Source organism: Neoarius graeffei, chromosome 18 (assembly GCF_027579695.1).
Source record: "Neoarius graeffei isolate fNeoGra1 chromosome 18, fNeoGra1.pri, whole genome shotgun sequence".
NCBI lineage: Eukaryota > Metazoa > Chordata > Actinopteri > Siluriformes > Ariidae > Neoarius > Neoarius graeffei.
Genome location: NC_083586.1, coordinates 58,159,261 through 58,183,766, shown reverse-complemented (window position 1 = coordinate 58,183,766; position 24,506 = coordinate 58,159,261). Strand labels below are relative to the sequence as shown.

The 24,506-nt window shown below is 42.1% G+C and overlaps 1 protein-coding gene across 1 annotated transcript in view; it reads left to right on the top strand.

The window, feature by feature from the left end:
* The window catches only part of usp34 (ubiquitin specific peptidase 34), a 179,338-nt gene that overhangs the window by 64,884 nt on the left and 89,948 nt on the right, over positions 1-24,506 (top strand). The window contains 9 exon segments of the mRNA XM_060899081.1: positions 3,682-3,807; positions 3,904-4,033; positions 9,411-9,541; positions 18,285-19,075; positions 19,168-19,382; positions 19,470-19,585; positions 19,886-20,013; positions 24,113-24,202; positions 24,310-24,405. Of these exon segments, the coding sequence (XP_060755064.1) occupies positions 3,682-3,807; positions 3,904-4,033; positions 9,411-9,541; positions 18,285-19,075; positions 19,168-19,382; positions 19,470-19,585; positions 19,886-20,013; positions 24,113-24,202; positions 24,310-24,405 (1,823 nt within the window).

Below are 24,506 nucleotides of genomic sequence, written 5' to 3'. Positions count from 1 at the left end.
TCCCAACCATCTCTGACAGAATACTTGACACTCCCTGATAAAGAGAAGCACATTCACCTGTTCATACGGCATGTTCAGGAACAAACTAATGTTAATGGCGCTGAAACAGCTGCCGTCACATGGTGCGGTTGGAGTCTTGTTCTCGGACTCGACTCGAAATTTTCTTTAATGACTCGGACTTGAGCACTGGGGACTCAAGGTTTAGTGACTCGACTACAACACTGGAGCTCACGTACATGGAAGACGCTGAGACGGCGCTCACTTTCTTCCAAATGTGTTTCTCTGCCTTGCGAAGCCGGTCAAGTCAAAAGATGCGATGGACTGGCTTTGCATCTCAGAGGTGACGAAGGAAGAGTTATCTAGTATGCCGGAATTGACCAGATCGAGCGAAGGAGCCCTGTTTACGCACAGGTCCCTCAGTATCGCTGTAAAGTAGATCCTGCAATATTCCCACTTTGGTTGTTTACACTGAACCAGATAAAGCCGCACCAGTGTGTTTTTAATACACGTCAGAAATATGAATCCCCTGAGCGTTGAGGTGTTTTCGTGAGCAGTGTGCGTTTCTATAGGGGTGTTCACACGGCAACGTTTACTCCGGTGTAGCACCGGGGCTGCCCCGGTAGAGCGTTCACACGGTACAAAGTTATACCGGTGTCGCCCCTGAAAGCTGCTTAAACCGGTGCAAATCTAACCCTGCTCGGGAGGTGGTTTAAGAAATTTACTCCGGAGTAAATGCTAGTTTGCGGGGCAGCACCGATATAAAATGGGACGTCTGAACGCTACAGGGGTAGACTCGATACGCGTGAGGAGAGTTGATTACATACGGGCATTGCATAATTTGCATCCTGGTATTTTGCGCTTCCAAAATGGCGAATATCAACAACAACAGAACTGCGTGTCTTCCAGTGTTGCCAGATTGGGCGGTTTTAAGTGCATTTTGGCGGATTTGAACATATTTTGGGCTGGAAAACGTCAGCAGTATCTGGCAACACTGGTGTGTTCATCCACATTGTTTTCCTGGCGCTTGGTGATGCCATGACAACCGGGAAAAGGAAGTACATTTTCACGCATGCGCGTATTTCATTTCCGCATTATTACTATCGTATAGCACGGTCGCAAAAACTGCCGTGTGACCGCAAGTGGGGCTGCACCGGTGCTAACGCGCTTCTCTCTAGTAAGCAAGTTTGTGACGTGTGAACGCTCCACAAAATTTACACCGGTGTAAGATATATCGCAACAAAATACATCGGTGCAGCATCGATGCAAATATGTGCCGTGTGAACACCGCTTATCACTCTTCAAGCACAAGTAAAGTTGCTCTGGGATCAGAAATGTGTCTGCAAGTGAAATGAGTGAAGAGAAGTGGGTCGCGATTTGGGGCAGGAAGACGCATGGGTACTACAGACGGAGATATTTGAATTCACGCTGGTCTCGGAAAGAAGAATGTCAAAAACGCCACACCCCTGTTCCGCCATACCGGCTGTCCCGTTTACACCGATTCCACCTCTGTAACATCATCGACAAATACCCCCCTCCTTCTGTAGAACATGATGAGGAATAAAGGTGTACATTTGAACAGGCAGTGTAAAAGGGGGTCAGCATGGTTGGGGCGTGTGAATCAATGAATAACTAAATAAAACAAAACCACAATTAAAATTTTTTTTTTGTGTGTGAGCTAGCCCTGAGGCATTGCCATCCATTTATTTCACTCTTTTATCCTTTCAATTACAGCTGGGACAGGATACCAGGTTCACACATGCTCGTTTGAGAGCTGTATACAGTGCTGGGATTTGAACTTGCACCCTTCTGATGACTAATGCCATGTACACACGTAGCCGGGTATTTTTAAAACCGAACATTTCCCCCCCTCCGTTTATAAAAATGTTTTATCCACACCACCTCGTCTTCGAAAAAAATCCCTTCCACACATAACCGAACATCTGCGTTTTCAATCACATTCATAAGCATTCCAAACCTGTAGATGGCATTATTTCCCCAAATCCTCCCCCCTAATCATATCGCCTGTGCTCTTGGAGCAGTAGTTGGGCTTCTAAAATTAAACATGTAAATAGCACCTGCACAATAATTAACGCTTTCAAGGCACTCCTCCGATCCATTACTCTTTAGCTAGCCGCGCACTATGCCGATTTTCAGCGTACCGAGCCAACTGAAGTCGCGAGTCAGGCGTAAAGACTAGTTTTCGATGGTACTGACTCATCTCACAGCCGATTCGAAAAACTAATCGGGAGCCTGACTGATCGGCGAGAGTCGCTAGCAATAGCCAATCATATCTTTCGCATATAACACGTGACATCATTAAACACAATTTCTAGCGCGAGAAATACGTGTTGGTAGCACCTAATGCAGGTATATACTGTAATTCCATAGACTGAAGCTTTATCCATAGACACAGTGGGCTGGAAAGCCACTCTGCTCAAGTTGTGTGGCTGAATTCCAAATCGCTTTAACTCCCCTATATAAGTGCACTATTTAAGGTTGGGAATAATAGCTCATGCAGCCTAGATAGTGCGCTACATATTCCATGTACATTACATGTTATATTACATGTTGTGTCATTTGTAATTCAGCCTGTAGCATCTTCAAGTGTTGGATTTAACAGTAACTATATCCAATAGCCAATCACAAAGCTATTAAGTTGTCACGTGTCGCTTCAATCGCGACTGCACTCGTCAACAGTCGGGGGATATGTGCGTGCCCTGTCGGGAGTCGGCTCTGAAATGGGTCGGTTCGGTACCGCGTGGATCGCCATAGTGTGCGGCTAGCTTAAGTCCATGCTTAATCTGGCTTCTGCAGTAAACAAAGGTCGCACGTTTGACGTCAGGGCAGATTTGTTGTCATTTTTTTGGCGCAGATTGTGACGTTCTAAAACGCAAAACTCCGGTTATCTCTGTCTACACGAAAAGGCATACACGGAGTTTTCAAAAATCTTCACTTTGCCCGGAGTTTTTTAAAATATTCGTTTTTGATGTGTTTTCATGTGGATGACAGGCCAAAACGTAGAAAAATATCTTCGATTTAGCAGATACCTGGCTACGTGTAGACGGGGTCTAAATGACGATACACTACCGTTCAAAAGTTTGGGGTCACCCAGACAATTTTGTGTTTTCCATGAAAAGTCACACTTTTATTTACCACCATAAGTTGTAAAATGAATAGAAAATATAGTCAAGACATTTTTCTGGCCATTTTGAGCATTTAATCGACCCCACAAATGTGATGCTCCAGAAACTCAATCTGCTCAAAGGAAGGTCAGTTTTATAGCTTCTCTAAAGAGCTCAACTGTTTTCAGCTGTGCTAACATGATTGTACAAGGGTTTTCTAATCATCCATTAGCCTTCTGAGGCAATGAGCAAACACATTGTACCATTAGAACACTGGAGTGAGAGTTGCTGGAAATGGGCCTCTATACACCTATGGAGATATTGCACTAAAAACCAGACATTTGCAGCTAGAATAGTCATTTACCACATTAGCAATGTATAGAGTGGATTTCTGATTAGTTTAAAGTCATCTTCATTGAAAAGAACAGTGCTTTTCTTTCAAAAATAAGGACATTTCAAAGTGACCCCAAACTTTTGAACGGTAGCGTATATATATATATATCACTTTTTTGATTGGTTTGAACGGGGCTTGAGGCATCTTGATGTTTTGTGTTCTCAGCTGAAGCACTGCAGCCGCTACATCCACGACCTGTTCCCTTCCCTCATCAAGAACCTGGACCCTGTGCCTCTCAGACACGTCCTCAACCTGGTGTCTGGACTCCATCCGAGTGCGCACACTGAGCAGGTATACACAGTACCTAGATCTTACAGCAAGAATAAGAAGCTGTATATATGAGTCTTGACTGAGAAGTAACACGCCTGGTGTGTGTGTGTGCTGTAGACCCTGTACTTGGCGTCCATGTTGATCAAGGCGCTATGGAATAATGCACTAGCGGCCAAGGCGCAGCTTTCCAAACAGAGCTCCTTCGCTTCTCTACTCAACACCAACCTGCCAATGGGCAACAAGAAAGGTAGTGTGTGTGTGTGCGCAAATTACATGCATTTATCTTCAGTTCCTTCTCACTTAGTATGACCTCGTCCTTCCATTGATTTAACGAGGCCAGGGGCCGGCAACCTTTAGCATTAAAAGAGCCATTCGGGCCCGTTTCCCACCAAATTAAAAGCCAGTCTGAGCCACAAAACCTATTTGACCACTAAATTGAAGGTAACACTCCACATTTCCTTAAAGTTATGCTTCATATATGAACTATAGTGTGTTGCTTTTATGAAATTGATAAACTATAAACAGAAAACGACTGACTTTTATTTTCCATTTTTAACAATGCAAAACACCAAATTCTTTTGAACTCTGAAAGAAAAAAAAAAAGACACTGGCATTTATAAAGTTTTTTTTTCAACTAAAATATTCAATCCAGGCATGTTTGAGTCCTTCCCTTATTTGAGGATTTTTTTTTTAACTTAAAATAAATTTTCATGCACCGACATTGTAAAATCATACAGCTGCAGCATGAAGGGCAAACAAGAAATCCCAGTTTATGTTATATGCAAAAAGACACATGTCTGCCCGGGGGCATTTTGAGTTATTGACAGATTCAGAAAGTACAGTTTCTAAGCTTTCCAATGATGCCTTCCATGTGGAGATCTGACAATATTTGAAGAATGTGTGGCCTTTTGAAAGTGCATACCTCTTAAAACAGAAAAGGGAGAAAATCGCCCTCAAAGTTTTCCATCTCAGCTACTCTGGGTGTAGGGCGGGCACATAATGGTGCTCATCTGCATGACATTAAGGAAAGCCCTACCCCCTACGAGCTAGCACGATACTACTTTCATGTAAACAAAGGTCACCACGTCTAGCTTGCTCATTCCATAGTGAAATCACACGCCTGTATGCAGCTTAAGTAGCCATGTGCTCAGCTCGTATCATACAGCTGATTGGCGAAAAACAACAACAAAAGACTTAAATCATCATGTGAATGGCCCATATGGTAATTTATCCACACCCCCCAGCAGGCTACAGTCCTGACAAAAATGAGACAATTTGCAACAAAAAATGTATGCTTTTCCAACAAAACAATCTATTATCTGAAATACTGATTGCATTCTTCAAGATCTCAACTTGCACATGATGGAAAAAAACGAAAATCACAAATTTAGAAAAAAAATGCTTCTTTTGCGATTATCTCGGATTCGTTTCGCCAGACATGTGTCCCTGGATTTGATGAGGCGTCTCATATTGATTAATGTTTATTTCAGTTCCTTAATTTCTTCACGTGGCGTACACGTGGTTAATGTGATTTCTGCGCCTGAACTTCACCGCACAGCGTCTCCATATCAGGGTTGTAAGACGTCGCTTTGATTTTCATGCAGGATTGCAAGCTGTCATCTGTGAGGCACGAGCAGTGAAAGCAAATGAATCTGTCCATGACGCATTAAACATTCTATTTGTATCAAAAACTTTTCTCTTCTTACAACCCCGATTCCAAAAAAGTTGGGACAAAGTACAAATTGTAAATAAAAATGGAATGCAATGATGTGGAAGTTTCAAAATTCCATATTTTATTCAGAATAGAACATAGATGACATATCAAATGTTTAAACTGAGAAAATGTATCATTTAAAGAGAAAAATTAGGTGATTTTAAATTTCATGACAACAACGCATCTCAAAAAAGTTGGGACAAGGCCATGTTTCCCACTGTGAGACATCCCCTTTTCTCTTTACAACAGTCTGTAAACGTCTGGGGACTGAGGAGACAAGTTGCTCAAGTTTAGGGATAGGAATGTTAACCCATTCTTGTCTAATGTAGGATTCTAGTTGCTCAACTGTCTTAGGTCTTTTTTGTCGTATCTTCCGTTTTATGATGCGCCAAATGTTTTCTATGGGTGAAAGATCTGGACTGCAGGCTGGCCAGTTCAGTACCCGGACCCTTCTTCTACGCAGCCATGATGCTGTAATTGATGCAGTATGTGGTTTGGCATTGTCATGTTGGAAAATGCAAGGTCTTCCCTGAAAGAGACGTCGTCTGGATGGGAGCATATGTTGCTCTAGAACCTGGATATACCTTTCAGCATTGATGGTGTCTTTCCAGATGTGTAAGCTGCCCATGCCACACGCACTAATGCAACCCCATACCATCAGAGATGCAGGCTTCTGAACTGAGCGCTGATAACAACTTGGGTCGTCCTTCTCCTCTTTAGTCCAAATGACACGGCGTCCCTGATTTCCATAAAGAACTTCAAATTTTGATTCGTCTGACCACAGAACAGTTTTCCACTTTGCCACAGTCCATTTTAAATGAGCCTTGGCCCAGAGAAGACGTCTGCGCTTCTGGATCGTGTTTAGATACGGCTTCTTCTTTGAACTATAGAGTTTTAGCTGGCAACGGTGGATGGCACGGTGAATTGTGTTCACAGATAATGTTCTCTGGAAATATTCCTGAGCCCATTTTGTGATTTCCAATACAGAAGCATGCCTGTATGCGATGCAGTGCCGTCTAAGGGCCCGAAGATCATGGGCACCCAGTATGGTTTTCCGGCCTTGACCCTTACGCACAGAGATTCTTCCAGAGTCTCTGAATCTTTTGATGATATTATGCACTGTAGATGATGATATGTTCAAACTCTTTGCAATTTTGCACTGTCGAACTCCTTTCTGATATTGCTCCACTATTTGTCGGCGCAGAATTAGGGGGATTGGTGATCCTCTTCCCATCTTTACTTCTGAGAGCTGCTGCCACTCCAAGATGCTCTTTTTATACCCAGTCATGTTAATGACCTATTGCCAATTGACCTAATGAGTTGCAATTTGGTCCTCCAGCTGTTCCTTTTTTGTACCTTTAACTTTTCCAGCCTCTTATTGCCCCTGTCCCAACTTTTTTTTAGATGTGTTGCTGTCATGAAATTTCAAATGAGCCAATATTTGGCATGAAATTTCAAAATGTCTCACTTTCGACATTTGATATGTTGTCTATGTTCTATTGTGAATACAATATCAGCTTTTGAGATTTGTAAATTATTGCATTCCGTTTTTATTTACAATTTGTACTTTGTTTCAACTTTTTTGGAATCGGGGTTGTAGATTTACCCATTGCTAGCTTACTGGGGTCAAAATAAGTCACTTTGTTAGGACACGTCACCCCGGGGTATCTGGCTCACCCTGCCTCGAAGCTGACGGTTGCCTCAGCTATGCCTGAACTCGCTGGGAACCTTCACCGGCTCGTAACAGCGGACTCAAATGAGTTCTGATAACCCAGGGGTGTGTCTTGCTAACCCCCGCCACGTAGCATGTCTGTACAGTTGAGGGGTAGGTGGCAGATTAAGGGACCGTGGGGCGACCACCATGCCGCTCCCTCCTTACACCACACTTGGACGGCGCGCCCAGGTCTTACGCCACCACACGGCCGATTCAAACGGCATTTCGTAACAACTTGTCTGGCGGCAACAGGTGTTGCACACAGGACGTGACGCATATTTTGATGGACAAAATATTAAAACAAGTTTTATTTTAATGTCACAAGTTGACATTAAATCTCCAAAGATGTAACTATTACCGTACAATGAAAAAACGAAAGAAATAAAATAAAAATCAATTTATTCGCATTTTTTTTTCCAAAATGAGCTCGCCTTCTCAAAGCCACGGGAGCCACAGCAGAGGGATGAAAGAGCCGCATGCGGCTCCGGAGCCGCGGGTTGCCGACCTCTGAACTAGGCGCTGAATTCAGTTCCATTCATATAATCATATTTAGTGGGGTTTTATTTCCCAAAACTATTTATTTATTTATTTATTTATTTATTTATTTATTTATTTATGCAGTTTTGTTTTTGTCTGTCTTATGTAACGCAATAAAAAAAAAAACACTTGTGATAGCATTATAACTGCTGTGGACATTTATACTTTTAATACTTTTAAATATATTGAGTTTACTGCTGAATAATCATTTTCCCGTCTCAAATCTAATATTATAAACACAAAGTCTATGCAATACAGAGTTGTGTTTTTTATTTATTTTGTAAATGGCGTCTTTTATAACTTGGGGACACCGCCATACATTTAACAGAGTGTTTTTTTTTTTTTTTAAATCCTGTAGTGTAATTATCCAGCCGAAAATTATTCAACTTCCGAATCAGTCCTGTTAAAGGAGAACTGAAGTCATTTTTAAACTCGCTTTATTTCTTAATTAAAGTTTTATTAACCTTATATCGTGACTCGTATTGGCATATTATATTACACTTATCGGCCTTTTCAGTGTTTAGCCGTGTTGAATGTAGTTCGTTTGGTCCACGGCAGGCGTCGCTTATCCGCGCGATCTTCACGAGACTTGTGCGAGACTTCAAACGTGAAGTGTCAGCGCCGCCATTTTGAAAACTGTTTACACAGCGGCCAGATCGCCATATCATTCCGATTTAGATTAATTTCGAGATTTGCCAGCTTCATCAGTGATTTGAGATTATTCCATATGACTTCAAAACATTGGTTAAATTAAAAAAAAAAAAAACACTTTCGGACACTGCTCTGTCACGCTGGTATTTACGTCATCACTGTCGCACAATTAAAACGTGCCGGATCAGTCGGCTGGTGGGTTTTCGTTCAAAATAATAAATCCATGCGTGTGTTTTTGTGATAAATCCATATTATACTGAGCGCATTTCCCACATTAATCAATACAAAGTGCTTTCAGTTCTTTTAAATCAAGCCTGAATACTTTTTCTTCTTTGCCGCTGCCTTTTATTAAATCACATTTGAGACTTTTAATTTGATTTCTTTCAGCGCGACCGCAATGCATGATGGGATATATTGCTTTGGTTAGTGACCATCATTGTACACTACTTTTCGTGATGCATTGTGGGATACTTTGAGTGCACTATATAGGGTGTAAATAATCCTCACTAAGGTTTGGGACAGCACTACAAAATGGCGTCCTCACTATATAGTGAGTAGGGAGCGATTTCGGACACAGGGAAAACTTCCGGCTTGATTACGTCAGCATTCGAAAGAGGGCGCGTGCGTCTTATGACAACGTTGGTGGATGTCGGTCACTTTGATTTCCGCTGTACGTTTTACTTCCGTCCTACGATGTCTCGCACAAGTCTCAACGAATCTTGTTTACGGCCGTCGCTTTGACATATGGACTGATATATTACAGAGCATATTTCACACACTCATAACTTTCTATAGCAGCGACAAACTAGTGATCAAACATGCATTCCGATATTTAATAAAATGAGAAATAGAATTTTGATTATAAAAAAAAACTTGCCTTCAGTTCTCCTTTAATCTGTACCTGTAAGCGTTAAATAAATACAATTATACTTCTTTTATTGCATACGTCTCTACTTGTGTTTAAGTATGAATCTATCTTTTTTCTTTTTTTCCTTCTTTTTTTCCCAGGTTCCCCGGCGGCAAGTCCAGAGAGCAGCGATAACAGCGACACTCATCATAGTGGAGGCAGTGACATGGAGATGGATGAGCCGATCATGGGCAGTGGGAAACGTGGCCAGCAGAGGCTCTCTGACACTGAGGTCTCTCACTCACTCACTCACTCACTCACTCACTCACTCACTCACTCACTCACTCACACACACACACACACACACACACACACACACACAGTCCTCATTAGTATCCTGAATGATTAACTCTTTTAGTGTTGTGTAAAGACATATGGGGCGTCATCACAGAATGAGTCCAGCGTTTCAGATTTGAAATGAGTGTGCGACAAAAAAACCCTACTGTACATATGACTAAACATGACAACTGTCTGCTTCTGGTTTCTGTGCCGTCATTTCAATTTACACATCACTAAGTTTCCAGCTGATTTTTTCCAAACGTGATTTTCTGCGAAGTTGATCATACCTTAAACCTTTTCACTAATCTCTCAAGATTGGCTCTACCAAATTTAACAAATGACCCCTAAAGATAACTAACTGTAGATTGAGATTGATTATCTACGGAAGCCGAGAGAGGCCCTTCATATAATCCTTTTTTTTATTCACCTTGTTATCCCAAGATAACGACATAATTAATTCAGGATCTCGAGAAAACAACACAACTAATTCGAGATCTCGTGAAAACAAAACAATTATTTCATGATCTCGAGTAAACAGCTGAGAAATGGTTCATTCAGGTGCGCCAAGAGACTTGTGATATGCTGACTTTGGGGCTATTTCTCATTCTGTATAGACGCAACTTTGGTCATTAGAATGTCTGGAATAATCGATCACCTAATAAGGCAATATTTTGATCAGGGGTTGACACAGGGAGAGATTGCATTAAATCTTTTAATAAGGGATCATTTCAAAATTAGTCCACGGCACCTCCGCAGAAGACTGGCCTCCCTCTCTCTCAAGGCATCGTAAAAAGCTCTGTTACATGTCCGCCAATTTCTAAGTCTTCGTTGTCTGACCCACAGGGGGGCGCAGCTCTGCTAGAAATCTCAGCTGTTTTCTCGAGATCACGGAATAATTGTCTTCTCGAGACCACGGAATAATTGTCTTCTCGAGATCACGGAATAATTGTCTTCTCGAGATCACGGAATAATTGTCTTCTCGAGATCACGGAATAATTGTCTTCTCGAGATCACGGAATAATTGTCTTCTCGAGATCACGGAATAATTGTCTTCTCGAGATCACGGAATAATTGTCTTCTCGAGATCACGGAATAATTGTCTTCTCGAGACCACGGAATAATTGTCTTCTCGAGATCACGGAATAATTGTCTTCTCGAGATCACGGAATAATTGTCTTCTCGAGATCACGGAATAATTGTCTTCTCGAGATCACGGAATAATTGTCTTGTCTTCTCGAGATCACGGAATAATTGTCTTGTTTTCTCGAGATCACGGAATAATTGTCTTGTTTTCTTGAGATCACGGAATAATTGTCTTGTTTTCTCGAGATCACGGAATAATTGTCTTCTCGAGATCACGGAATAATTGTCTTCTCGAGATCACGGAATAATTGTCTTCTCGAGACCACGGAATAATTGTCTTCTCGAGATCACAGAATAATTGTCTTCTCGAGATCACGGAATAATTGTCTTCTCGAGATCACGGAATAATTGTCTTCTCGAGATCACGGAATAATTGTCTTGTCTTCTCGAGATCACGGAATAATTGTCTTGTTTTCTTGAGATCACGGAATAATTGTCTTGTTTTCTCGAGATCACGGAATAATTGTCTCGTTTTCTCGAGATCACGGAATAATTGTCTCGTTTTCTCGGGATAACAAGGTGAATAAAAAAAGATTATATGAAGGGCCTCTCGCGGCTTCCGTAATTATCCAATAAAACAACCTTTTTTTTTTTTTTGGACTCGTTTTGTGGTGACACGCCCCGTGTTATGGATTACAAACTTTGTACTCAATTCAACTTTATTCACACACACTATATAATCTGAGGAAAGAAAATTTACTAAAAGGGTTAATACAATTTTATACATAATGGAAAAATAATTTGAAACAATAGTTACTACAGTTATTGATACAAGTTGTGTGTGGCTGTTGAAATGGTATAAACTTTATATAAATGCACATTGCATCTAAACACACTCTACTGAGGCCAAAAAAAATATTACCTTTGTTTCGGGTTTCCCGGCCGACCCATTGAAATGGAGCCGACTGTGCATGTCTAAATGCCAAAATATAAAAAAAAAAATCATTTCTGTTTCGGGTTTCCCGACCGACCCTGAAATTAGCTGGCAAATCTAACTATTTTATCAGATTTTCTAAAATGTACATGTTGACAAATAAAAATGAAATGCTTATCAAACATTTCACCAAAATTAGACTGGAATATCGCCGGCGCCATATTGAGACTGTTCCAGCGCACCAACCACGTTACATACGGGACGGGAAGTTGCTGTTGCTAGCGCGAGAAAATGGATGCCATGATGGATGCCGAGAACGTTGTTGTCAATATTTTACAAGATTCTTGCAAACACGGAGGAGGATTGAACATATTTCATGTTTTGGATACCCGTAAAACATTTGAAGATATTGAATCTGACTTTGTGTGTTTGTCAACAACAAATCTGGAGATATCGATGTCAGAATCAGCTAAAGGGCCGTGGACGACTTTGGATAACACTGACCAAATGTACAGACAGCCACTCAAAAATGTGTTCGGTGTTTTCAAGTATCTAAAAGTTTTGAAGTTGAAATGTATACAAAATGATTCTGAAGCAGCTGCTGAACCCCCAAACAAGATAGCACAAACCAATGCATTTGATATCATGATGAAAGCTACATCCCATCGTGCCAATTATAGCCTCGGTCACAATCGCCCGTACGTGCTCCTACGGCCGGTCTACGTGCAAGAAACGCACGGAGGGCGCGCGTGTGATGTGCTGATTTTCGAGCCGTAGACTGGCCGCAGAGGTTCTTTGTCATGTCAAACAAACTCTACGGGCGCTTACGTTTTTTTTCAGGTTGCAAGACAAACTTACGGCCAACGCGCGTCTTTCTCCATGAACAAAAAAAACGCAGCGATTTGGGAAACGCCAAAAATCGCACGGCCAAAAAATCGTACGTCCGGTTGTGACCTCGGCTTATTCTCTGCCCAGCAAAAAAGTTGCCAGGTAAGGTGGTCTATTGATGCCAACATATATTATTATATGCAATTTGCTCCCCCTTATTCAGAATACTATGAATTGGCTGCCGGGAAATCTCAATGGGTAAAAAAATTTTTTCTAAAACCCGACCCTATTTTATCATCTCTCAAAAAAAAAATCCCTACCTACCGAGCCAAACTCGAAACAGCATGAAACCCAAAACAAAGTATTAATTTTTTTGGCCTTACTTACACACGACTTAATGTGGATGATTTAAATAATGGAAGTGATCCTAAGTTTTTTCATTCTTGTGGGAATTCTGTCCTTCCCAGAGTTTGGAGATGGAAAACTGAAAGGAAAACTTACCGTAATTTGTCTTGGCAGGTGGCCGAACGAGATTCCCCTGGGCTGAAAATCTGGTGTTGTCAGAATGTTGTTCGTTAGCCATTCTGAGCAGATTTCTCAATGTTTCAGGAACTAGTGTGTTATTATTTACAACTTTATACGCTAGTCTAAACGTATTCAATTTGAAAATATTCTCAAAAGTTAAAGCTGTCCCGCCTTTCAGATTTTTCAAGTGTAGGTCATTAAAAAGAATTTTCCCGACACCTGATTATTTTTGTTTAGTGGACCGAAAGCATACACAGCCTTTTTTTTTAAAATAGAACAATTAAAGGAGAACTGAAGTCATTTTTAAACTTGCTTTATTTCTTAACGTGTTATTCAGTTCCGTTTTTGGTTTTAGTAACCTTATATTGTGACTCGTCTTGGCAGCTAATTGCAATTAAATATTATACTTATCGGCCTATTCGGTTTTTAGCCGTGTTGAATTTAGTTCGTTTGGTCCATGGCAGGCGTCGCTTATCCGCGCGATCTTCACGAGACTTGTGCGAGACTTCGAAACGTCAAGTGTCAGTACCGCCATTTTGAAAAGTGTTTTCCAAACGAAGTATTGCACAAAAAACGAGTTTAAATGACGATTACTGCCGACTTTTTTCAAACTTTCCTGATTGCTATCAAAACAAACAAAACTTCCGGCTTGATTCCGTCAGCATTCGAAAGAGAGCGCGCATGTCTTTTAACGACGTTGGCAGATGTTGGTCACTTTGATTGGCGCTGTACGTTTTACTTCCGTCCTACGATGTCTCGCACAGGTCTCAACGAATCTCGTTTACGGCTGTTGCTTTGACATATGGACTGATATATTACAGAGCATATTTCAAACACTCATAACTTGCTATAGCAGCGACAAAATAGCGATCAAAAATGCATTCCGATATTTAATAAAATGAGAGAAATAGAATTTTGATGATGATAAATTTGCCTTCAGTTCTCCTTTAATGACTTTATCTCCACATGGCCCTAAATTTTTTTTCCTGCTTCACCATGACCCAATACAAGATACTACATCATGCATCACATCCCGTGGTGGGCTTTCCCTGTTCGCGCAAGGCATTGTGGGATACAAATTTGAAACCGGAGAGAAAAATGGAGGACATGAGTGTGCGAATGAAACGTGAAAGACCGACTACAGTAACGGAAAGTGAGAAGAAAAGATGATGTTATATACGAAGGAAAGGAAACGCAGGAAATATCAAACTAATAAATATCAGCGGATCAGCTGTTCGTTTAGCGACAATGATGGAACTGTCAGTGCACGCTCAAAGGGAAACCTACGCATGCGCACACACACATGCACATGGACTTCCTCTGTCTGCTTGACTGCGTGAAGCGAGCGATTTCATGCACATTATTTGCTTTAATCCCCTCAAATTAAATAACTTCCCAGCCACAGAATGGCCTGATATTTTGTGAGATATTACAGAAATAAACATCTCACAATGACCACATTTCAGACGGAACTAAATTTCACAGATTTTATGAAATCGAAAGGCCGTCTAGCTTTAAGGTTCCACTTATAACAAATTTGAGTCTATAACAAACGTTTATCCAGAAAACATATTCTCGTATAGTGTTTTGTGTTGCTCTGTGTTTGGCACGTCTTATTTTACATGACCGTGACTTTTTTTGGGTTCATGAAACCAAGGATTTAAACTTACTGAGCAAAAGGGCACGTAAAGTAAAGGTGCAGGACAGCTAAAGTGTTGGCTATTTATAGAGAAGGTCATTAACTTCTAATAATTATGATCACCAAGCACTTAAAAAGATTTGAAGTAGGATCAGAGATTAAATACAGGTCGACTCGGACTCTGAGACTCCTAAATACATACTGTGTGCTTATTGACCGAGTTAAGTCAGGCCAGGTGGGAAAATATTTGGCTCAAGGTCATGCCGTACGGACCGAGCGCACTGAGGTCCATACAAATGTCCAAGAGCCAGATATTTTCCCGTCCGGCCCGACCTCACTCCGTCAATAAGCGTTTTATCATATGACCTTTTTTAACTAACATACACAGTGGAAAACAATGAACAACAGTGTGTGAAAAACGAACCAGTCGATTTTTATTTGATTGACGGCAAACCATTTATATGCTGAACAGTGGCGGCTGGTAGTCTTTCAAACAGGGGAGGCTGGTCGGTTATGATATTTCCAGATTTTAAAAGAAAAAAGAAAAAACACATCAATTTTGCCCATACTCTTGCCTCTGATCTGGCTGATTGTTGGCAGGGTCACAAACTGTGAAATAACAGGTTCTTTCGGCCCATTAGCGTACTGTCCAATATACATGATGGTGGTGTTGGGGGGGGGGTATATTTTAACATTTTATATTTTAAAATTGTGGCATGTTGTTTAAAAATTGATCATTATTGAAAGCAGCTCTTTGTCAGGAACCTCAGCAGTAACAGCAGAGTGTTCTGGAATAGGCACAAGCACTGACCTTGGGGAGCCAAACATAGAGCTGGGGGCCACACATTTCATTCAATGGCACTTTCCCTAGATTTTACTTATTTTGACTGAGAAATGTTTTATTGACAATTTTGAGAACCCTTCACTTTTAATCCAGGTCTATAGTGTGAAATGTTCTCGGCTGTGTTTTTGTTTAAAAATGTTTTCCAGATTGTAGCTGTGTTTAATTCATATCCAGAAAAATATATATTCCAATATAATATACTCAGCATAAACATTTTAAATAGATTCTATATTTTTGGTCCATCCATGACATATTACTAAAGTAGCCTATTTACTGTTGTTGATGTGGGTCACTTGCTGTTAGCCAATTCACTTTCTCGTACCAGGAGAGCTGAAAGGAACGAGTATTATTCCCTACTTTTTTCACCAAGTCAATTTGAGGCGTTGGTCTACCCTGCTCTTTAATTTTAATTTTTTCCTCGAAAGGAAGACTGGCAAATGGCTTCGCCAAAATTAAATCAGCAATGCTTGGCCTCCGTGCGCAGCTTTCTTGCTAGCTGACTAGCCCCCTCAAGTTCAAGTTCAGTCACTCAAATAAATGAAATTTCTGGAACTAAGATAGCAAACTTGACAACACTATATTTACACTTTATTTACAGTGAAAATATATACAAACTAAAAAAGCTGGTAGAAACCGTATGTAATGAATGAAATCGAAATGTAAGCTGATCTCTTACAATATGCCACACCACTTGCGATTCCGCATGGGACTGAACTGAAACTCACCGCTGCCTGTCTATATTTGAAACGAGCTGTCAATCAAAGAAAATATCCGGCCGCTTTCACCAATCACCAGTCTCCTCGCGGAAAGCTTTTCCATGTCCCTCCCACTGTGAGGCTGGGAGTCCGTGGGAGTCCGGTGGGCGGGCGTTTTCGCAGTATTTGTCCAATAATCATCTTGCATTTTGATATTGAAAGCGCATAGCTCCCAAATGCCATTGAAGTCCACTGAGGCTGGGCTGCATCACGCTGTTACGAGGGGGAAAAACTCACGCACACATTAGGCGAACTGGGGAAAGTTATAACGGAATGATTTCGCACTGTAGTTGGGTTGAGCACATATATTTCTATGATCCTGGATCTGAAATAGCAATGTTATAAGGTCGGCTATAACATAAGCCTAGCGCAATTCATCCTACACGATGTTCGTCATTTTTAGAGGAGGCTGAGCCTCCCTCGTTGTCTTAGAGCAATCGCCCGTGATGCTGAATCACCTTTGCACAAGTTTGAAATAACAGTTCGAATTCTGTAAAACAAAATGGACTTTACTGTCCTCTGGGAATGAAAATGATTTTAAGATAACATTATTAGTAAAAGTCAGTTCAAAGTCAGGTCAGCTCACTGAGATATCATCAGTACAAGCCTATTCAATCTACACAAAAGAACTTTTGATTTGAAAAGAAAATAGAGTCGAGTCAGCAATCAAGTCAGTTCAATGTTCATTTGAAGATGACTTGATGACAAAATGTCTTCTTTTTTTTTCGGAATAATGGATGTGACACTAGTACCTGGAAGAACAAGACTTTCTGTATTTATTACATTAGTGTTTGCTCCAGTAAACAATCCACTGCCTTCTGCCTCTGGCGCTTTTCTGTCTTCGCTCAAAAGTACACCCCCCCCACCCCCACCCCACCCCCACCCCACCCACACACACACTCTTTGACAATTTCAGCTTGTTCAATTAGGTCTGTGTCTGATATCATCTAGATAATAATATTCACTTTCACTGTGCTCGGTTGTGTCACTCATTTTTCAAAGTAAGTAACCATCCATCCATCCATTATCTGTAGCCGCTTATCCTGTACAGGGTCGCAGGCAAGCTGGAGCCTATCCCAGCTGACTATGGGCGAGAGGCAGGGTACACCCTGGACAAGTCACCAGGTCATCACAGGGCTGACACATAGACACAGACAACCATTCACACTCACATTCACACCTACGGTCAATTTAGAGTCACCAGTTAACCTAACCTGCATGTCTTTGGACTGTGGGGGAAACCGGAGCACCCGGAGGAAACCCACGCGGACACGGGGAGAACATGCAAACTCTGCACAGAAAGGCCCTCGCCGGCCACTGGACTTGAACCCAGAACCTTCTTGCTGTGAGGCGACTGCTAACCACTACACCACCGTGCCGCCCCTTCAAAGTAACCATTCAGAGCAAAATGAAAACGAGGGAAACGAGTCCGGGGCCGCATATGGCTTTTTCCGGACCAGATTCAAAAATCTGTATCTGCCCAGTCATGGGACTTTTCCCAATGGTTTTATTAAGAGCGCGTGTGCGGGTCCATGTGGGTCATATGATAAAGCTCCTTATTTAATTCTTCATTTTCCTGGATTTGTTTCTGTATTATGCCGAGATCAGATGACACGTGTTCAGCCTGTTTTTGAAATGATTTTTTCATGGCTGATGAAGGGACTGAATTTGAACATCGGGAATGATGAACCGGCCTCATAGTGTGATGTAATAGAAGAAAGGTGATACCCAGACGAAAAGTCTAGCATGTCAGGTTTTTTTTATTTATTTATTTAGGTATTTTTCCACCAAGTCTGACAATTCCTACTTCCTCGATAGACATGACTGACAGTTTCTTGTCCCTCCTCCCTGATAACACAATGATTGGTCAGGGTCAAATTTGTCGTGTTGCCAGTCTCCTGACCAAGACACGGCAAAAATTTTTAGCACTGTGGCTCCGTAGTGACATGTTGACTATCGTGAGAGACAAAAAATATCGTGTAGTCTGATCCCGGCATTACTTACACTTCTGTTAGTTGTTCTTGGATGTTTGGTAAATTGTCTCGCTTTTCCATATTATACATCGTCGGTTTCACCATATCTGCACAGGAGTCAATGCAAGGCAGCTCGGACGAGACGGCGAACAGTGGTGAGGAGGGCAGCAGCGGGCCGGGGAGCAGCAGTGGCCGCAGCGAAGCCTCCAGCAACGAGGCCGAGTCGAGCCGAGCCAGCCAATCAGCAGGCAGTCCTGGCAGCGAACTCCACTCCGATATAGCTGACAGCGAAGCCTTAAAGGAGGACGAGGAGGAGGAAGATGACGAGGACGATGAGGAAGACGATGATGAAGATGACGAAGAGGACAGACCAGCAGCGGCTTCTGAGCGCAGCCCGCAGAAAGAACCGCGAGATTCTCGAGACACGCTGACATCGGAAGTCCGTAAACGGAAAGCTGGCGAGGCTCTTGGAGAAGTCCAGGGCCCTCCTGAAAGACCCGGAATGTCTGGAGCAGTTGCATCAGGTTCTATCGGTCCTAGTCTTCAAAAACCCAAAACCTTGTCGTTCTCCTCCGAAGCCACCTCTGCTATGGTGACCTCATCGTCCTCTTCCTCCTTGAGAATTCTGGACACTTGTTCCTCCTCCTCGGCCTGTTTAGAAGGATCCTCAGAAGAGCGTATTGATCCTGCTTCCCTTTCTCAAGCGCAGAATTCTCAGCAACAGCAAGGGATGGGGCCAGAGATGGGTTCTTCACACGGGGCGCCAATAACCCAGGAGCCTCCCTGCTTAACTCGTGCCACCGACTTCCTCTCTGAAGCCATGGGCAACGAACTGTTCAACTGCAGGCGCTTTATCAACACGCAGCATCACCACCATCATCACCACCATCACCATCATCATGAAGGGTAAGACCAGGTCATCTGGGTAACTCGGTTATGGGGGGCGGGGCATATATTATTATAACGTTCAGATGATTAACCTGTTCTTATGTCTCCAGTCACATGGTTGAGGACATGCTGAGTGCAGACGACGTGAGTTGCAGCAGTTCCCAGGTCAGTGCCAAGTCAGAGAAGAACATGGCGGATTTCGACGGCGAAGAGTCCGGCTGTGAGGAAGAGCTGGTCCAGATTAACTCCCACGCCGAGCTCAGCTCACACCTCCAGCAGCATCTGCCCAACCTGGCCTCCATATATCACGAGCACCTGGTGCAAGGTATGTACACCTGTAGTACCCCAACACATTCATACACCTGACTGTTGAACACACAGGGTAAAAAGCTGCTATGTTGATGTTCCTCAGGTCCTGCTGTTCATAAACACCAGTACTCAGGCCACGCGGTGACGGACATTAATCTGGACAACGTGTGCAAGAAAGGAAACACTCTCCTGTGGGACCTGGTGCAGGACGAGGACGCGGTGAGACTCTGGGGCTGAGTCTAGGAGGGCAAATAGAAGTAGAGTGTAGAAATCTATTGTATTGGTTCCGTCAGAGGGGGTAACTGAGTCACTCTTGAACCTTGTGATTGGAGAACCCAAAGTAACCTTGGCTTTAAAAGGGTAGTCTGGTTTAAAAAAAAATGCTAATACCACAAATGAAATGAAATCCAGAAGATTGTTGTCTACTTGGTATCCCAGTTGGTATCGCAAACTGTCTCAAGATATCTCTTGGATGTGAGAATTTTGTTTCAACTTCTGTCTTTTATTCCTGGCTATCAGATTCACTTGTCGGAGGGTTTGATAAATGAGGCGGAGAAACTCCTGTGTTCCCTCGTGTGCTGGTTCACCGATCGCCAAATCCGCATGCGCTTCATCGAGGGATGTTTGGAGAACCTTGCGCACCACAGGTGAGACTCATTCAGCTTTGAAAAATATCCCAAATGCCAAAGCATCCATTTTATATATAACGTGTCAGGAAACGAGGTTATTGTTCTTCTAGGGAGTAAAGTTTGAATAATTGGTCACCTCCCAAAGGGCGATATTAAATTTCTTTTTTTTAAAAAAGAATTTATTCCCTTTTAAGAGCGGATTGATTTTCAAACTTATTTTATGTAAAATAAGTCATAGAGTTCAAAAATCAAACTTTCATTTTCAGAGATTAAATAGTTTTTGAGAAAAATGCATTTATTTATTTCGATTTATTTATTTATTTTTTAAGAACACCAGACAGGCTTCCTGTGGTCATGACTTATGCAATGACATCAGGTCGTGATCGCTTGCAACAGCTTCAGTTGCCTCAGTGTGTTTTTCATACGAAATCTCCTACCAAGTTTGCGTTTTAGTATGGCTTGCTTTCTTCTTTCTTTTATCTTCTGCTTGTACTTGGAGGTCTCTCAGGGAGTCCGAGATGCCAGTCAAGGGCTTGGTGGGCAGCTTCTGTAGCAGACAAGGTCGTGGGTTCTGAGGGTTTCCCCTCACGCCATCTATCCAGCATTTGCGAGGCCGCCCTCGAGCTCGGGTCTCCCGAGCTTCTTTTGTTTTAGGCTCTAAAAGCAGGATGACGGATTGACATCCTCTTGAGATGGCCAAACCATTGTTGTTGAATGTGATCATGGACTGATCTTGTGAGCCTTTTTCTGTCCGAGTATTAAGCCAGTTCAATTTCTGTTTTGATCCGTCCGTTTCCATCTTCTTTTACATATTTTCGTGAGCAATTTGAAGATCCACTTCCAGCTTGCTAGACCGGTCAAAATTTCACCAGAGCCCCGTTACCCTGGTTTACTGGGAAGATCCCTCAAACAACCTGTTTCCACCTCCCACGATGATGGACAAGAGGTTGGACTTTTGGGAGACTAGGCTTTACCGTATGGCTTTACCGTTCCAGTTTATACCAGAATATCATGAAGATGAACTAGTGGATTATGAGAGTGATTTCAGCGGAGAAAATAACGACGAAACGGAGCTCAACTCCGAAGATAGCGTCCAAAGAAATTTCAGCGTGGTGGTGTTGGGGCCAATAAATGTTCTGAGTAATTCTGTTATCTAGAGTATAGTAGAACGTATCTGAAGCTCAGTTGAATGCTCTGTCTCTTGATCCATCAGTGATTGTTCTTCAGCGTCAGTGTTTTCTTTGTTCAACGATGCGTTGAATTATTGCCACAACACTTACAAAACCTAACGCTGTTACCAAAGACAGAAATGTGAATTCACAAAATGAACGCTGTGCATCATGGTGGTTCAATGTTAAGCTAGCTAGTCAGTGAAACTCCACCTGACATGCTAGCAAACTCTTTTCAAACTCCAAATCATATTGGGTAGCTAACGCTACTAAAAAAGAAAGATTTCTACATTCTGTTTATTTGACAAGATTATGCTAAAACACATTTCTGAAAGGACTTTAGATACAGTGGTGCTTGAAAGTTTGTGAACCCTTTAGAATTTTCTATATTTCTGCATAAATATGACCTAAAACATCATCAGATTTTCACACAAGTCCTAAAAGTAGATAAAGAGAACCCAGTTAAACAAATGAGACAGAAATATTACACTTGGTCATTTATTTATTGAGGAAAATTATCCAATATTACACATCTGTGAGTGGCAAAAGTATGTGAACCTTTGCTTTCAGTATCTGGTGTGACCCCCTTGCGCAGCAATAACTGCAACTAAACGTTTGCGGTAACTGTTGATCAGTCCTGCACACCGGCTTGGAGGAATTTTAGCCCGTTCCTCCATACAGAACTGCTTCAACTCTGGGATGTTGGTGGGTTTCCTCACATGAACTGCTCGCTTCAGGTCCTTCCACAACATTTCCATTGGATTAAGGTCAGGACTTTGACTTGGTCATTCCAAAACATTAACTTTTTATTCTTCTTTAACCATCCTTTGGTAGAACGACTTGTGTGCTTAGGGTCGTTGTCTTGCTGCATGACCCACCTTCTCTTGAGATTCAGTTCATGGACAGATGTCCTGACATTTTCCTTTAGAATTCGCTGGTATAATTCAGAATTCATTGTTCCGTCAATGATGGCAAGCCGTCCTGGCCCAGATGCAGCAAAACAGGACCAAACCATGATACTACCACCACCATGTTTCACAGTTGGTATAAGGTTCTTATGCTGGAATGCAGTGTTTTCCTTTCTCCAAACATAACGCTTCTCATTTAAACCAAAAAGTTCTATTTTGGTCTCATCTGTCCACAAAACATTTTTCCAATAGCCTTCTGGCTTGTCCACCTGATCTTTAGCAAACTGCAGACGAGCAGCAATGTTCTTTTTGGAGAGCAGTGGCTTTCTCCTTGCAACCCTGCCATGCACACCATTGTTGTTCAGTGTTCTCCTGATGGTGGACTCATGAACATTAACATTAGCCAATGTGAGAGAGGCCTTCAGTTGCTTAGAAGTTACCCTGGGGTCCTTTGTGACCTCGCCAACTATTACACGCCTTGCTCTTGGAGTGATCTTTGTTGGTCGACCACTCCAGGGGAGGGTAACAATGGTCTTGAATTTCCTCCATTTGTACACAATCTGTCTGACTGTGGATTGGTGGAGTCCAAACTCTTTAGAGATGGTTTTGTAACATTTTCCAGCCTGATGAGTATCAACAACGCTTTTTCTGAGGACCTCAGAAATCTCCTTTGTTCATGCCATGATACACTTCCATAAACCTGTGTTGTGAAGATCAGACTTTGATAGATCCCTGTTCTTTAAATAAAACAGGGTGCCCACTCACACCTGACTGTCATCCCATTGATTGAAAACACCTGACTCTAATTTCACCTTCAAATTAACTGCTAATCCTAGAGGTTCACATACTTTTGCCACTCACAGATATGTAATATCGGATCATTTTCCTCAATAAATAAATGACCAAGTATAATATTTTTGTCTCATTTGTTTAACTGGGTTCTCTTTATCTACTTTTAGGACTTGTGTGAAAATCTGATGATGTTTTAGGTCACATTTATGCAGAAATATAGAAAATTCTAAAGGGCTCACAAACTTTCAAGCACCACTGTAAGTTAATGTTATTCATGTTAGCGTAACTCCGTTTTTACATGCTAACTAACAGCGTCCAAGTTAACTAGCTATGTGTTAACGTTAGCCGTGGACAACTTGGTGGGCAAATCCAAAGAAAGTCATTTGACTAACCAGACTGCAGAGTTACGTTTGCAACCTTACCGCTAGCTCTAAAAGCACAGACAGCTTCATTGCAAGCTTTCTCTTGGAATAAAACGTTTGCAGACCTCAATATGCTTCCGCAGGTTGGATGGTGAAATTTTGTAGGATGTGATGTGGTTCGTTTTCGGCAAACAAAGCAAACGTTTAAAACAAAATAAATCTTTAATCCGTACAGAAAATTGAAATATGGGTTCATGGGCCATGAGCGCGTGCGTTCCCCAGAAGAACCGCCTCCTTCCGTTCTTCCATCGACTGATTGTGTTAAATAACGCTGCTGAGAAATCACTGAACTTGATTTTATCCAGTCTATGGATGTGACGTGACCCTAGTGATTACTGATCGGCTGTCTCAGTGTCAGCTGGAAAAAAACCAACCACGTTTTAGAAAAGAAAAGGAAAAAACATCCGCTTTCAAAGCCGCTTCATAGTAACGAGGACCTTGATAGAAATGTCGTGGAGTGAAAAGTACGATATTTGTCTTTCAAACGTAGTGAAGTTAAAGTCATAAGTTTCCAAAAAAAAAAAATACTCAAGTAAAGTACAGATACTCATAGTGTACTTAAGTACAGTACTCAAGTAAATGTACTTCTTTACTGTCCACCTCTGTGGAAGACAAAACTAATATGGCAAGAGGACGCTAACCTGGTTAGACAAGAGGACGAAGGCTAGCATGGGGAGAGATTTTCCATCCAAAGCTATCCTAGCTAGAGAAGCGAGCCTTGGGGACAGAAGGCTAGCCTGGTGAGAGAGTTGTGCTGTATAATTGGATGGATTGACGCATGAAGTTTGCTGATTTTTTTTTTCTTCATGGTTTATGTGCGTCTCAGGTCCGTAGTGGTGTCTCTTCGTCTGCTGCCGAAGTTGTTTGGAACGTTCCAGCAGTTTGGCTCCAGCTACGACACTCACTGGATCACCATGTAAGTGAGAGAACCTGCATCCGCAGAGTTTTCCGATTCTTACCAGAATTAAAAGGCTGTGGCGTTGTGATGATGATGATGAGGAAGGTCTTTGCTGTGTGCTACAGGTGGGCTGAGAAGGAACTCCACATGATGAAGCTCTTCTTCGAGGACCTGCTGCACTACATCCAGGAAGTGCGGGAACAGCGGCACAAGTTCTCCCTGTGAGTATGGCAGCGTCGGTTTGCAAGACTTCGCTGAGCAGTGTGTCTGTACTTGGGTGCAGAAGTTTGTGCCCCCTTTCCCTATAGATAGTTTTCACTGA